The sequence below is a fragment of the Pseudopodoces humilis genome, chromosome 3, assembly GCF_049639895.1.
Source record: "Pseudopodoces humilis isolate 2021_Gansu_Grassland_sample_001 chromosome 3, ASM4963989v1, whole genome shotgun sequence".
NCBI lineage: Eukaryota > Metazoa > Chordata > Aves > Passeriformes > Paridae > Pseudopodoces > Pseudopodoces humilis.
Genome location: NC_142202.1, coordinates 81,509,572 through 81,526,019, shown reverse-complemented (window position 1 = coordinate 81,526,019; position 16,448 = coordinate 81,509,572). Strand labels below are relative to the sequence as shown.

General features: G+C 34.8%; 1 protein-coding gene across 2 annotated transcripts in view; it reads left to right on the top strand.

The window, feature by feature from the left end:
- Positions 1–16,229, top strand: part of BCKDHB (branched chain keto acid dehydrogenase E1 subunit beta) — a 108,182-nt gene extending 91,953 nt beyond the window's left edge. The window contains exons 10-12 of one of the 2 annotated variants that reach the window (XR_015772272.1): positions 10,109–10,261; positions 14,723–14,918; positions 15,254–16,229. Coding sequence is in view for 1 of the 2 variants with exons in the window: in XM_005518161.3 (XP_005518218.2) it covers positions 10,109–10,249 (141 nt within the window). In the remaining variant the exon portion in view is untranslated. Of the gene's footprint in view, positions 1–10,108; positions 10,262–14,722; positions 15,058–15,253 lie in introns of those variants that run through there. The other variant, XM_005518161.3, reaches the window with a different exon arrangement.
- Positions 16,230–16,448: the final 219 nt, after the last annotated feature.

The window sequence follows — 16,448 nt, the reverse complement described above, 5'->3', positions numbered from 1 at the left end:
TTTCTACCATCTGACAAGTGAAAACTCTCACCAAATACAGTGAGAAAAGCCCCATAATAACTTCTGTTCCAGCTGGATTTTTCTGAATACTGTTCCTCAGTCTTCAGAGTTACAAATTCCCTCCTAAAAGCATGAAGTACTAATTTTCTTCTGTTATTGTGCTCTGATAAAAATGTTGTCAGCCTGATGTTTTTGAAACTTAATTTGTCAGTGAATTTGCAGGGCTTTATACAGTGAGTGTAGATCGTGCCAGATTAACCTGACAGATTAGATCCTGACTTTACAAAATCTTGTCAGTACAAGAACTGCAAGGTTCCCCCACTGACGTGGAGACTGTAGTATGGTGGGCTCTCAAAAATATTAACAAGTGGTAAAGAGTAGCATTTTTTAAGACTTGGTTAGATCTTAACACTCTTGTCTCTTAATTACAAACCCCAGAATTCTTAAGTTACAAAGTCAGTATATTATTGATACAATAAAAATCAGAATCCAATAATGAATCTGGCTGATATTGAGGGTCTTAGAAACAGAATTTCTACATGACTAGGAATTATTAGTTTTTTTTTCACATAAGCTTATAAATGATTAGTTGGGTGAAAGAGGAAGAGCTAGTGTATCAGTTATCTTTGGTTCAATTGTGTATCCTGCAACTGGATAAAAAGACAAGTGTGTTTGGAGAGGCCCTTATGGTAGTAATAGTAAAGACTTATTTTTTTGTAGAAGACAGTGGTGTAGCAAACTAGTTTTTTTTTAAAGAAGTGTTGAAAACAAATGATGTGAGTGAGGAGCTGTTAGGGTCATCAGAAGTTGTGGGGAGCCTGCTCTGTGAAAATAGCTTTACGGTACCTGCCTTCTTGCTACTGTCAAAAGGAATACTAAAGTAATGCAAGTCCTATTTATAAATTTACTGGAAAAATAAACAAAGGTAACCAAAAGAAAAGTGTTTGCTAAAGTGATGCTGGGGGAAAATTATATATGAATGAATCTGAAATGAATAGCTTGAAATTAGAGAAAGGGTTTCAGGATAACCTGTCATGCAGAAGGAGCATGGATAAAAAGAAGCCAGTAACCACATTACAGCATTATCACCACAACAGAGTGCAATACAGTCAAATATGATCAATTTGTGATAGAAACTGTGGCCTTCTGTGATGGCAGAGACAGAACAAGGTTCTGAGACCTTGACAAGATTTGTATCCTTACGCTTTGTCAGAAGTTTGGGGGAAAAGCCCCAGCTTTAGCTGTGCATGGCTTGGTGGTCTCATTTGTTGAGAGGAAATCAGACATATGGGCTGGTGGGCATAGAAATTTCCATGACTGGATAACTTTTGTTTAAAAATGTGCTTTGATTTTGTTGTCACCCATCTGGGAGAGCATATCAGTGCAAGTGCACTTAATCCCTGACTTCTGACATCAGTAGTGGCTTTAGGTGACAGGAAACCTGACTTAAGCAGTGATAAATTTGGTCACTAGCAAAGGAAATAAAAGCTCACACTTTGACAGAATTCTACATTTTGTGTTCTCCCTTTATGCTTCCTCTTGTATGTCATGTATCACAGGCTCTGTGATTGCAGGAGGCTAGAGTTTATACCACTGTACATCACAGTACTGGGTACTGGATGAAACCAGAAGCCAAATGTACTTCAAGAATTATGTTAAAAATTGAAAAAAATAATCTGACATAGGGAGTAATTCTCAAACAATCCTGCATTAGTATAATACTGGTGGGTTTTGTTGTTTTTTTGCAAAGTAAGATTGCTAATAATTAGCTTAATAAAATCAGACCTTGTAAATAGTAAATTTTACAAATTTGTACTATAGTTCTGTTTTATAATTATGATATTCTAATTTTATGTATTATGCTGTTGAATGCCATTTGTTAGAGATATCTAGTCCAATAGAGTCCTGATGGATTGAGTTCAGCAAAAAATTTTAGTTAGTGAATAAACTGAGAATTTCTCTCAAGTATTTACACAAGGGAAACTTTTTTTTTTACTGTTTAGCAGACACATAGGGGGAAAATAAAATCTCAGTTTCGGCTCTATTGCAAATGTCCTTTTGCAATTTTACCAATAGCTTATTTTTACATTTCATTCATGGCAATTTTATGTTGTATGCTAACTGAAACAGAAAAGGAGAAAATTGAGAGGTGCTTCATAACTGAGTAACTGGGGGAGTTGTGTAGGTATTTTACTTTGTTTCTTTATTAAGAAATTTCACTGTACAATTGATAACATTGGTGGAAGACATAGGTTAGCTTATATAAGGATTTATAGTTTTGATTTTAAAGCAGTAAATTCATTAGTGGGGTGAAAATTAAAATTATGTAAATGATTTAGTATAACAGTAAAGTTCACATAACCATTTTAGGTATGAAATTTATTTAAATGATAAATCTGAAACATAGACCAAGTTAAATACTTGGGCTTAATCCAAGGAAAACTTCAGTGAGACTCCTAAAATATACATTTGACATCTACTGTTATATTCCTCTCCTGTGTAAAAATAATTCTTCTGTTACCCTTATTTTTGTGTGCAATATTGCTGAATATGTCACAGGTCCCACACATTTGTTTTTATATATGCATTTCATCAACTCTTCAAAATCAGGGCAATAATTTTGAACTGTTTGTTCTGGCATAAAAGAAACTCAAAATTTCATAGCCTCTGAAATATGTTATTCTTCATCTTCAGTTTTGGACCAGTTTTTAAATTAAAGAGACGTAATGCTAACTGTTTATGGTCTTATTAAACATTTTAAAATAAAAGTGTTTCATTTGCAGCCCATTCCTTGGTCTTCTGTAGAGTTGCATTGACTATTTATGGCTGCAAGAATTAATGAAGTATTAATTTCTTATTTTATAGAGTTTTTGTTCTTGTTTGTTTTGTTGGCAGTCTTTCATTACACTGGATTATTAATGTAGCCTATTTGAATAGTAATTTAGGAAATGAAGTGTAGAATGATCAAAACTATAAAAAAAATTGCATCTCTCTAGAAAAGAAGAAGAGCTAATTACATTAAGGAATTTGTAAAATAATTATTTCATGCCTTTTAGGTTAGCCTGTACCCAAAATCTCAGTCTCCAATATAATTAATTTAGTCTTACTGAGTACTTTTTTCATAAACCTTTATATTAAAACCTCATTAAATTTTTCTCCAACTTTTTTACACTTTTTCTGTAGAATAAAAATTACATCTCTATTCTCACCAGACAGATTTCTTAACTGTTAATTTTGCCTCTATATAGGAGAATATATATTATTCACTTGAAGCTTCTCAGTAGAATTCTTCTACCTGAGGGCTTGCACCATTGAGCAGCTTCCAATAAATTAAATTTATAAGTAAAACGATGGCTTGGTTTAAATAATACACCATGAAATTCCTTATATCTTTGTGTCAAGTGGTCTAATAATCCCCTCCACTCTAAGCCTGTTTTGCAAAGGTGATCACGTAAAAAATTCTGTAAAGATGTTAGATAAGCCCTCACCTTTTCATGGGAGGACAGAATAGTGCCTTTATAGTTGTGGCTGCCTGGCCAAGCTGTAGGTTTGCCCTGGGGAAGGATTTGGTGTCAGTCGCAGTGACAGCATCATTCTCACTGTGCTGTCCAAAAATGCAAATGCTTCGATATGAAAAGGGAAATGTGCTGGTTTAAATTGTTTAGTAACAGCAGCTGAAATTGCATTTCCTTTGAATTTCATTAGTGTGTGTTGAGTGAAATACTTCTATGAGAATTTTACTGTGCCAGATACGTAGACTGACAAGGCTGTCTTTGCAAGAATCTCTCGGCTGCCTCTACAGCTGTAAAAATAAAAATACTACTCACTGACTATTAAAACTCTTAGCAGCAAATCCTTCCAGTCACTTTTGGCATGCTGAGCTTAACCAGAAAATGTTTTTACAAAAGAATTAAATAAGTAATTAGAATGGTAGGTGATAAATGATGATCAAAAAATATGAAGTCTGATTATATTGGTGGCATATTTCTAGCTTTGTTATTAAAAGGTAGGAAGTAATTAGAAGTAGGTTAATCTTTACTGAAAAGCTTAACAAATGTTTGTTGTGCAGAACAACTGCTCATTCGTGCAGAAAAATGACCTGTGATCTGCAAACATTTTCACGTAAGAATAATTTTATGCAGACGTTTAGCTCTGTTGATTTCCCTTGGATTATTCAGCCATGTTACTGTACGTGTAGCAGTTTGCAGGATTGTTTACTGAACAGATCAGTTAGTAATGCCAAGTAACTAAATAAAGCAAGAACAGTCAGATACTCGTGAGCCTGGAAGATCATTCTACCTTTGGGGCTTTGGGCATGTTTTTAGAAAATATGTGGGTCCCAGTGCAAATATTCGTAATTGCCATTTAAGAAAGTGCACGGGAAACAGGAATATCCTATAGAATAACATAATTTGTAGTGACTTTGCTTTAAGGTGGTTTCCTGCTATACAGAGGAACAACTTCTGTTTGAATAATTTTGTCGTATTCTGCATATCTAACATAATTGTCTAGGAAAATATAATATTTCTAGTATTTGTAGCAGAAAGTTGGGAAGTGATCATCTAGCAGATTGCAGTTAATTATCAAAAACCTGACTTGTCAAAAAACATTCTTATGGTTCACTTAAAGTAGCTTATTCCATAACCTGGAAGTCATTCCACATCCTCTTGAGTGTATGTGTCTTTTGCCATTTATTTTGTGGAGAAGAATTGTGCTGGCTGCTGCACCTCATACCCCAAATGATGCAAATTGTACATTTACTAGGAAGAACTTCATTCCTGTCTGTGTGTTCTCCTGAACTGAATTATAGTTCAGTTCTAGTTGTAGATTCTACCAGAGTCAATTTAAATGGTGTAATATTTTCATACGAAGTCTTTGCCTTTTTGCATAAAACATACGATAGGTTATGAAGAAATAAAAATTACTTTTTATTCATTGTCCTTCTTGTTGAAAAGATAATTATTTTACATAAATAAAGTTTTGGGTTTGTTTGGATTGTGGTGTGTTTTTGGTTTTGGTTTTTTTTTTTTTTTTTGGTCTGGTATTGTAAATACTGTGGGAAAGCAGTGCTGATCTCTTTGTGCAGTTCTGCCACCAAGACAACTCAGCCAGTAACCAAGGCTCTAATTCCAACAGCTTCAAGTTAATACTCTTGCTGTGAATGTTTGTTGGAGTGGTTCTGTTAACTTGATAAGGAAAATTTAACAGATCATACCAGTTGTGTATTGGGTTATAAAAGATTGTTCTATTTATTTTTGAAGCTGGCTGAAATGAAATTTGAAGGCAAGCTTTAAGCCTCAGTATTTATTGTTCATTTTATGTTATAATACTTTATCTTTCATAGAATAAATTTTACTTATTCTGTAAATTCTATGTTAATTATTACTGTAAAGACTATATTTGCAGTTAATTGTTTTTTAATGGCAACAAGGCAATGAATTACACAGAACAGAGTTCTTTCCCCCTAAATTTTTCTTTGTTTTATAATTAATGAAGTATTTATTAAGTAAAAATGCCATCTCTTTTAGCAATTACAAAAGAAATAATTTTAGCAGCTAACTATTTTTGTGTATTTGACAAGATATAAATTACATAATTTCAAAGAATTGGTAACAAATAAAATGGATCATTATTAATCTGTGCTAAATTATATAGTCTTCAAGTGATTTGAAAGGAGAAAAATATTTGATAGAAGTTAAAAGTTTACAACATACATCTGCAGAGTTCTCTGAGGAAAAATTGTGTAATTGTTGTAACTATCAGGAAAAGATTTATACAAATATTTTCAGACAAAAATGGCTAAGCTGTTGGAAAGAAAAAGTTTCTCTAAAGAAAGTACATAGATCTCTCTCTCTCCACATATCTCAACTTGAAAATATCTTGTGGGTGCATTGTATAGTACTTATGTAGGTCATAGAGGTGACTGTTCATAGGAATGTGACATATATATGTTGTCAAAGCAAATTATGTTTAAAATGTGTAGCATTTGGTGCTTGCAGCTGTAAAGGAAAGTACTACAATTGAGAAATATGAAATCTGCAGATGCTTGATTTTTCTGGTATAGAAAGTAAATTTTTAAAATAAGACATTATTTTTTAGCAGGAACCAAGGAAAAAGCTGTTTAATCTTTATTTAGTGTAATCTTTATTGCATGAAATTCACATTTTACAAAATGGGGCTTGATTGACAATGTCTTTGGAAAGTTTCTTGTGAAAATCTAAGTTATGAGTTAAAAACTAGATTTTATTGTAAATGAGATTGTTGTGTTCATTATTAATCTATAGCATGTTTCATCTTATTTTTACAATAGTAGGTAATCTACAGTTAAAAATCCATATGTGGAAGTAATAGATAATATAGATGTAACAATCACCAACAGTGTGATCTGAAATAAATGTTCTTAACTGTTTAAGCCCCATACTTTAGTTTATGGCAGCAACATAAATATATCTGAATAAAAATCCAGAACAGAAAGTGAAACTGATGCAAATTAATTTGAATTAATTAATTGATTTGAAAATTAATTGAAATTTTCTCTCTGAAAAGTTCTTCAGTTAAATATGTGTTTCTTAAAATTTTATAATCTGTAGATGAGATGTCAAAATTAAGAACTGACCACAATTTAATTAAAGCTTTGCAACCTGTCACATGAATTCCTGAGTGTAAATGTTGTAGTTATTGTCAGCCGAAAAATGAGTACTGTTGCATGAAGAATGTTCCTATGGTTTGTCTTTTGTAATGGACTTTAGTCTTCTTTTTATTATAATAGCTATAATACCAAAATAAATATCAAGAGTTCTATCCAACTCTTTGTATTCATATTAGCTTTTACTATAAACTTTTTGTTTATCATCCTCTGTAAGTATATTCCTGTGCTGAAAAAGGAGTTGTAAAATCAGTGGTCTTGTGTAGCCATCTGTACATTCTAGTAGCTGCTAATTTTTTGGAGTACTTGTAGTGTTGCAAAATAAGAATAGTATGGGAGAGAGCTTGAGGACATAAATTGTTGCAGAAATTATTTATTTTTAAAGGAAAGCTTTCTCACTTAGGAAGTATTCTACACACAAGTAGAAATGAAAAATAAAGAAAAAATCCTGTTTACAGACTTTAATCCACGCTAGCTAGAGGGGAAAAATGAAATAGATCCAAAAAATATGGAAATAAAGTAAAACTATAATACAGAGAAAGACTGAGTTTGACTTTGTCTGATTTGCTAGCTATGCATTAAATAGTCTCATTTACCAGTACTTACTTACCAAAGTGTTTGCATTTGAAGGTCGGTTTACTATGACTGTGGAATTGTAGAGATTCCCTTCAGAGGAAGGACAGGCTGGAGCAAAAAAACTCTTTTAACTATCTTCTTCTTGACCAGATACCTGAAAGCACTGCCGCCAAATGGCAGATGAGATTGCTTTATTTTTCCATACATTGCAGACGGATGAGTAATGTTTTCTTTCAGTAATGCCCAATAATGGACTTGTTTTTTTATTTTATCCTTTTTGTTCAACTCTGTATCTCTGTAAATGTCAGCTGTTCTCACTCAAATTTTTTAAATTAAATTTAATTTTAAATTTTAAATTTTAATTATAAATTTTAATTTAATTTAATTTAAGAATTTGTAACTTAGAACCCTGATTTAGCAGTGAGTACCTGAATCTCTGATAAAAGTAAAATGTGCTTTTAAATAAAGCTAAAATAACCTTGGATAAGTTTTCTATATTATCATACTAGGATGCTGTAATCTGGGAAAATAGATTGAATATACCACATACTGGAGGATCCATTTCACATACAATTATGCAAATTCCAGCAAGTCCTTGGGTTTAGCTCCTATTTTCAAAGCCAAGGCATGTGATTGTTTTAAAGTGTTGTGTGTGACATGTTTGACTGATTGCTGTGAATTTCAAGAACACATTTTTAGTGGGACCTGTGCTCTTAAATTGTTTTGAAAAGTCTTTTAATAAGTGTGCATTAAGCATCAAATAGTTGAAATAGAATTATATGACCAATTATATGCCTGTATATCCTAATATAATAGTGTATTTTCCAGAAAGCTTTGAGTGAAAATCAGGCAAATGAAGGAAAATTGTATCATATTGAATAACTGGCCAGAATTTGGCCTCTGCAATTAGGAAGCAGAGCAAGAGGAACAGCAATTTAATTTTTGTTTTTATATTTTTACATTAAGAAAAATTTAGATATATTGAATTAATAACTATAGCTGTTGCTTTTGTAAACACTTATTTTTCTAACAAAATATTTTTTTACTTTAATTGAAGTTTGGAAGTTGTGGATATCCTGCTAATAGAGTATGACTTTTTCATACAGGTTTTCAAAATGTTTTATGCTGAATGGGAAATCCTATGCCTACTACTTTACTTCCAGAACCATTTAACTTTGAAGTTTTTTTCTAACATCTTCCTTAGAAAGACATCAGTATGTTTAGACAGTCTGTCTCCTAGATATTGGTCTGTGTTGGGTACTTGAAAACAGCACTGCAGGACTGGGAGGCTGTGGGTCTAGAATAAACTTGCATGTTTTGGTGTAATGCAGCTGTCAGTTTTGGGGTGGTCCAAAAATTATTGCCATGTCTTATTGGTCATGGGAATCAAGGAATCAAGGACTGTTTAGGATCAAAATTATCCTTGCCAGAAAATCAGAATAAGACATCTACCTTGTGGACAGATAATGGATTTATTACACTCTGCTTCTCATTATTTTGTATTAATGTGAACCTTTCGCTTTACAAAAAAAAAAAAAGTGTCTGGAAATGGAGCTCAAAAATGTTTATGTTGTTTGCATATATATTTTGCCTCAGGCATACTCAGACTTTGAAGTTTTCTAGGTGAATTAATGCATTATTAAGTGTAATTGATACTGTGTGCAATCATACAATTTCTTGGACTTTTTACTTTGGTTCATTGTGCACTTCACAATGCTGGAGTGAAAGGTGATCTCAGTGTGTTACCAGTACCTTCTATACTGCCAAATATTGTGATGTATAGAAAGCACAGTAAGCAGAGTTAGGCTGCCATGGACTGCAAGGCAACATGCATTCAAAACAGTTCATCAGTCTGAGAAAATACTTAGCACTCGTTTGTAGAAAAGCATAGCTTTTTAACTATTTTCCTTGTGGGCCTGGCGGAAAAAGACCGGTAGATTATACTTCATCTTCCATTTTGCTGAGCCAAGTACAGGGGAAGTTGGCCAGGATTTCTCAGTTGCTGCACTCCAAAAAGGAGAGACCAGGAGGAGACATGTTTTATCACTTCATTTGTCTGCTTTGGAAAGCAAATACCTGTACTAAAGATATGGGGAGAAAGGGAGCTGATAATTAGCATCAACATCAGTTGTAGTTATCTACATCTGCTTCTCACAGATTTTTGTGGTCCATGCCATCATTCTGGTACTTGACAGTAAGAAGATCACACTATATATTTGGTTATTAAGATTGATAATGTTACATATTTACAGGTTAATTTCCAATTAATGTGGTATTTGTAGTATTTTGTGCCATTCTAGGTAAAATAATGAAACTCTCACAGTCATTATCAAATCTGATCTCCCAAGTGGAACACAAATTGTGGGGGGTTGTGTAGAGCATGGATTTGACTCACAGGATAGGCAAATCCACTTAATTTTCATAACTGCTTTATGCTTAGAGCCTTAATAATCTTAAGAGTTCAAAGAAGTTTGAACATGATGTTCCTTTAGCCAACAAATAGTATGCACTCTTAGATTATAGTTATTCTGTATGCTTAAAAGTGGCACAGGAAAGAGACTCTTACTCCTTTGTTCCTAAAATATTTGCTTCTTGGCAGCAGTAGTCTGGATGTATAGCAAATGTACTAAATATAACCTGCCTATGATTTAATGCAGCACACGTGTAGAGAATTAAAATAACATTAATACAAGTTGTTTTTTTAATAAGTACCTTTGTGCAAGAGGAAGGACTATTCTGGTTATGACTACTTATTCAGTGATATAAATAGAACTTTCAAGTTTCCAGGACTGTCAGTCTGGCAAAGTTAATTTGACCTCAATTTGTGATAGAAGACTCCTGAAAATAATGTCCTCACTAACATTTATTCTGTATTTCTGTTAACAGGAGGAATGCTTTTTGAATTTAGAAGCTCCTATTGCAAGAGTATGTGGCTATGACACTCCCTTCCCTCACATCTTTGAGCCCTTCTACATCCCAGACAAATGGAAATGCTATGATGCTCTTAGAAAAATGATTAACTACTGAGCAGTAGTACAGGTGAGAAATAACATTGTGTACTGACAGGTTACCTCCAAGGGTTCTGACAGGGTAACTGCAAGGTTTAGGGCTATAGTACTACTTGTTTATTTTGTTTATTTACTACTTGTTTATTTAGTTATTTATAATAAGAATTGCCTCTTATGGCTTTGGGCCTTCAGTCTTAAAGGTGTCTGAATATTTTTGAGTACTGCCATTGAAATCAGTGTTTAAAATTAATTACCTTGCTGAATCGATCTGAAAATTAAGTGTCTTGAATCCTGGGAAGTGAAAAGAGTATGAAGTGAAGGGTGAAAGGAATACTTACACATAGAATATAATTTTATCTCTATTAGATTACTCAAGAGTTACTTCATAGGCAAGCCACAGTGTTAAATTTTATAATTTTTCACTCCTCTGGGTGGCCTGTAATCCTGCAAAGTACAAATAACACCAAATTCACCCTGAATATTGGCTCTGTATTGTAAACATACACAACTGTTGGAAATACATGAAGCATCTGTAGTGTCTGTTGAAGCACTAATATTCAGTATTTGTTATAAAAGTAATTTTTCTTTATGGTCTTCCATGTAATTTGATCATGCTTGAAGATTTTACCTTGCAGAACACAAAGACTTTTTTTGTATTTCTGTGTCTGTTACTCACAGTCTGTAACATCTTTTGTTTCATTATAATATTATACTAAGTAACATTTGACAGTGGGGGGGTGTTGCTGACCAGGATTTAGAATTATGCTGTGGGAGAACTTCTGGTGTTTAATGACCAAAGTTTAACAGTTTAGAAAATGTGTTAACACAGTGGATTCTGTGCTTCCTCTAATTGAACAAACTAACCTAGCTTTTGAGATACAGTCTTGCTGGATCTTGTACATGGTAAATGAAAAGAAGAAAACTACAGAACCTGTGATGGGCAGGCAGGGGATTTTTAGCTGTTGACACCAAATACAGGAGGGCCAAGGTGGGCCCTGTATTAGGGACACTGTCTTCTGTCCATTTTACCTCTACATTAAGCTGTGAATTAAATTTATAGCCATGGATAGAAGGCTACCAGTACCATAATGGTAATTTCCTTTATATAAATAGTTACTTTCAGGAGACTTTTTAGCATTCCACTCTGTTTGATTCTCTCAACAGCTGATAGTGGAGTGCCTGTATGAGAAATGGGTTTGCTACCAGTGATGCAATGTCTCCAAAAAATAATGTAGTTCTATTTTTCTCAAAAATCACTTGTTACTGACATACCAGAGCATTTCATAGAATCACAGAATATGCTGAATTGGAAGGGAGACATCAGGATCATTGGGTCCAACTCCTGTCCCTTTGGAAGCCACCCCAATAATCCCATTATGTGCCTGAGAGTGTTGTCCAAGTGCTTCTGTCAGGCTTGGTGCTGTGATCACTTCTCTCAGGTGCCTGTTCCAATGCCTGACCACCCTCTGGGTGAAGACCCTTTCCCTGATATCCAACATAAACCTTCCCTGACTCAGTTTCACGCTGTTTCCTTGAGTCCTGCCTTACCATGAGAGAGAAGGGCTCAGTGCCTGCCTCTCCTCTTCCCCTCACAAGGAAGCTGTAACTGCAGTGAGGTCTCCCCTCAGCCTCCTCCGGGCTGAACAGACCTGGTGCCCTCAGCTGCTCCTCATGCAGCTTCCCCTCAAGGCCCTTCCCCATCTTTGTGCCCTCCTTTGGACACTCCCTAATCATTTAGTGTCTTTCTTACACTGTGGTGCCAAAAACTCCACATAGGACTTGAGGCAAGGTTGCCCCAGTGCAGAGCAGAAGGGACAATCCCTTCCCTTGCTCGGCCAGTGATGCGGTTCTTAATGCACCTCATTTCCTTGGAATTAAAACTAAAGCTGTTTTCTGACATGTCATCTTTTTTGTAGAATATGTAATTAGTGTTTTCGTTTTTTATAGCAGTTGTCCTTGCCTTTGATCTGGGTTGAAATAAACTCCTTAATGACTTGTTTCCTTCTTTTGTTTGTCACCTCTGTAACACAGTCAGGGAATTTTGCCTAAAGAGAATGCTTGGTTGTATCTTTCCTTGAGGCAAGTTACTGGGTCATGCTAGGTAGCCTCTGATTTGTTACTTTTCAAAGGAAACCAAAGCACCAAATATAGTCACCTCTGTAAGAAAAGGGAGACAAACTGAGGGCATTTGGTGGTTCAGAGACTTCATTAACTCCCTCTTCCACTACAGGATGGTAAAGTGAGAGAGATATGAGATAGGAGAAAAAATGCATTCTGAGATTGCATCGAATTTGTGCACAATCCAATTTCAACACTGGAAGTCTATACTAAACCTGGTCTAAAACATGGAAAAGTCATCTGCATTTATACTTCTATTTCTTTCATGGGCTGGACCACACACAAATGTCAGAGGAGGTTATTGGTCAGCTGAAAATGTGGATTTAGCATGTCAAGGAGCAGGTTTATTAGGGGTCATCTGAAAAACAGTGCCAGGACACAGAAAACTCTGCCTTCTGCCTTGTCTAACAAAACATCCAGATGTTGGGGTCCATAACACCATATCTTTTGGTTGGTGTGACTAGATATTAGTGTCACAGAATGAGCTGCTCAAAGTTTTTCTGTTTTTTTCTATGAGAGTACACACAGCCTCTCTCATTTCCCCCCTGGGAGAGAGAACTGGAAGAGTAAAAAAAGCTGGGTTTATTCATGGTTAATAATTTCCAAAGTTAGCATTATTATCTTAATGTACATTTAGTTTTGTTCAGCCTATGCTGACAGCATCTCACACACAGGTAGTTGCTTATCTTGAGTTTGTCAGTACAGATGGATTTCCTGCACAAAGACAGTGTTTGTTAACGTGTCCTGTATACCTCACCAATGAGACAGACAGGAGCAAAGTCTCTATCTTTCAGCAGCTTCTCAGTCATTAAAATTTGTAGCTATGTTAGCTATAAGAGAAATAGCTTCCAGGTAGGCAGCTGTGTTCCAGATAACTCTCTGTAGTTGGAAAACAGATAAAGATAAAAAAAGCAGTGAGATTAGGATGGACATACATTTCCTGGGTAAGTGGAACAGTGTCTGGCTGTTTATTTGAGGAGGGAAAAAAACCCCTAAAAGGAGAAACAGAAGATAGCCATGAAACTGAAGAAAATAGTGACAAATTTTATAAAATATACTCTTGTTCACCAATATGTTGAGGGCTGACTGTAGCATAGAAATGGCAAGTATTTAAGTGTTTTTCTGTTCTATTTTGCAGCTTTTACTACCACATTTGTATATTTTGTTTTCTTGTCAGATTCTGAACAGATACTGAATTTTAAAGCTGTTCCTTGCTAGGTTGCAGTTTACCTCGGTGAGAGTGTGTGTGTTCATGGAGGGCCATTGTTACTTTTACAAACTTATTCTCTAAAAATGCAACGTTACCACTCTAAACTTCATTGCTGAGCTATTTTATGAGAAGTTTAATCTTGGTGCTTAAAGGCTAGGTGATCTTAGGGGGTTGATTTAAATTCATTTTTCTTTCCAAGCATGCATTTGAAATTGGTTGTGCTGGAAACAGGAAGGGACATGGTAGGTACTTTAGTTAGTAATTGTGTCTTCCTTGCACTTCTGGCTGTTTGGCAGGGCTTCATACAGGTTAGCTTGAGCACAGGACAACGGTACTTCCTCTCCTTGTTTGATAAATAAGATATGAGAGACTGTGCAAGATCTTTTTAACCCGAGACGAACAACCAGTTCTTTTCAATACATGAATCACAAATGCGGCAGGCTAGACTGCCTGCTTAATAAGCGCTAACTGTAACCACTAGAGTAACAAACCTCCAGAAGCTTGAGTAGGACACAACATTCCTGGTTTATAATCTTTCCCTGCTGGATGACAGAAGTCATGCAAGTGGCCAGTGAATCATGTCTTACAACAAGTGAGTAGTCCACATATAAGATACCACACTGCTAGAGCTATGAGTTAGACTGTTGGTATGGCTGCTGCAAGTCTACACTTGCATTTAGACATTGCTGAGAATTCATGCAAGATCAATAATGAAATTATCTTTAAAAAAATCTCTGTAAACAGGAAAGGTTTTGACTATAGTTTCTTTACCAGACCCCTCTTCTCTGTAATAGTAGAATGATAGTATATCTAGTGGAAAAAATACAAAACATTTACTTAACATTCTAGAGTAGGAGGGAAGGTAGTTCATCATAATTTTTTTTTGTGTAAATGACAATAATTAGTGGTGTGATGACTTGAGGTATCATTTGCAGCATTTCTAATTTCTTCAGGTCTACCTTGGCAGCTTTAAAGATTTAAAATAGTATTTTAACTGAAAATCAGTAAGTGAATGGTAGTAATTTGTTTTAGTTCATACACCTTGAAGTTAAGACATTATGAATTTAAGAAATAAGATTACCCTGGAGTGTGCTGTCTGTTTAATGTGCAGATATTAATTTCAGTCTTCAGATTTATAATTTATTTTGTCAACTTTTTCTGCAGAGAGGAGAAGAACAACAGGGAAATACAGAAGCTGCCTTCAAAACTCTTGACATTTTAATCAGATCTTCTGGGTTTGGAATTTACATAGCAGACTTTTCTTTTAACTCAGCTATCCTGAATGTTCATCTTGGCTATTCTTCAGCAAGTTCAAATTTTCCTTAATTATGAAATCAGTGATGGGCAAGTGATTGTTACAGTAAGTAGTTTCAGATGTATTTAAAGGTATTCCAGATGTTGAATGAAAATTGCATATTGCTGTGCTTCACTAAGTTACATCTAGACTTCACTGTGTAAATATGAGACGCAGAATTTTATTCAATAAAACAATATGCTCATGTTGTCTCTTAGTTTTGCTATTGTTTTGGAAAAACCCAAAGAAGTTACCTGAATGTAACTCTGTTTTCAACACAATAAGCCTGACTTAGTCAGACCAATTTGTGTGATGGACACCTGCTTTAACTGGTGGCATCAGTGTTTTACTTGAGTGTCTTCATGCAAAACAGTCCCTCATACTGATTTCCCTTTCTGCAGGGTGAAGTCCATTTTTCTTGAGAAAGGAGGAGAGCATTTTTTGCTTTGTTGCTCTGAGTGGGAGGCTTAATTGATACATCTTTGCTGCAATATCCTTCCTTCTAGAATTGGAATGTGTCTGCTATTAAGCAGTTGTGTGAAAAGCAATTTCTCTTCCTTTTTTCTGCTTTGCTGTCCGTACAAATCAGTCTCATTCTGCATTGCTTCTTACCAAGTGGGGGAAAGAGTGGAGTGGGGCTGAGGAGATGGATGTCAGTAGCCAGACAATCACATTTCTGTGATTATTCAGGGGGGTCTTTCTGAGAGAAAGAAGAATACCTTTGTACACAAACCTGCTCAGGACAATCCTCAAGGTGACAGCTGAAACATACCGGGGAGGAACCTGAGGAGGGATAGCTTCACAGTCAGTATCAGTGGATCTGTGGAAAGTGCAAAATTGTTATCTTTTCAGGTTCTACTGTTTTGTGTAGGATTCTGTGTTCATAATTTGTGCATTCCCTAAAGGATCCCACAACTGATAATGAAGTTAGTTTTTAATGTATCCAATCAAAATGAGATTGTTGTCAAATCTTGCAAGTCTCCTGTAAATGCCGTGTATAGAACTTGTTTATTGTCAGAAATAAGATAAATGCTTTACATGCTTTATATTTTTTTGTGCTGGATGGAAGCTATTTGGGTCATATGAAGAAAAATGGTTTTAAAAATTATTTCTGTCTTTGTAGAACATCAACAGATATTTTAGTAAGTGTCTCCTAAAAATGTACTGTTACTGTATTTCAAAGCATAAAAAATAGATGCAATTATAGTACTGCCTTAGTGAAATGTACTTTGGTAATTAATAGCCTTAATAAAATATACTTTATATTTACAGTTTTCATAGAAAAAAGGTGATTTCTAATTCAGTGCAAAGCTTAAGTTCAAGTGGCCTGTATTGAAATATGGAATAATATATTTCTTAATAAACATGTAGATAATATTTGCTCTTAATGTGTATTGCTACAATCCAGTTGAAGGGCAGGTTTTGTGTTTTTGGTGGCTGGTGTTGTGTCAGTTTTAATAGTATAAAAAATGGTTTCTTTCTCCTCTGCTTTGGGTAAAAGAATATTTTTCTCTGGCAAAGATGGATTAATGTTCTAAAATAGGTGTTGCTCCCAAAAGCCTGCCTAGATGGCAGTATTCACTCATGTAACCTGTA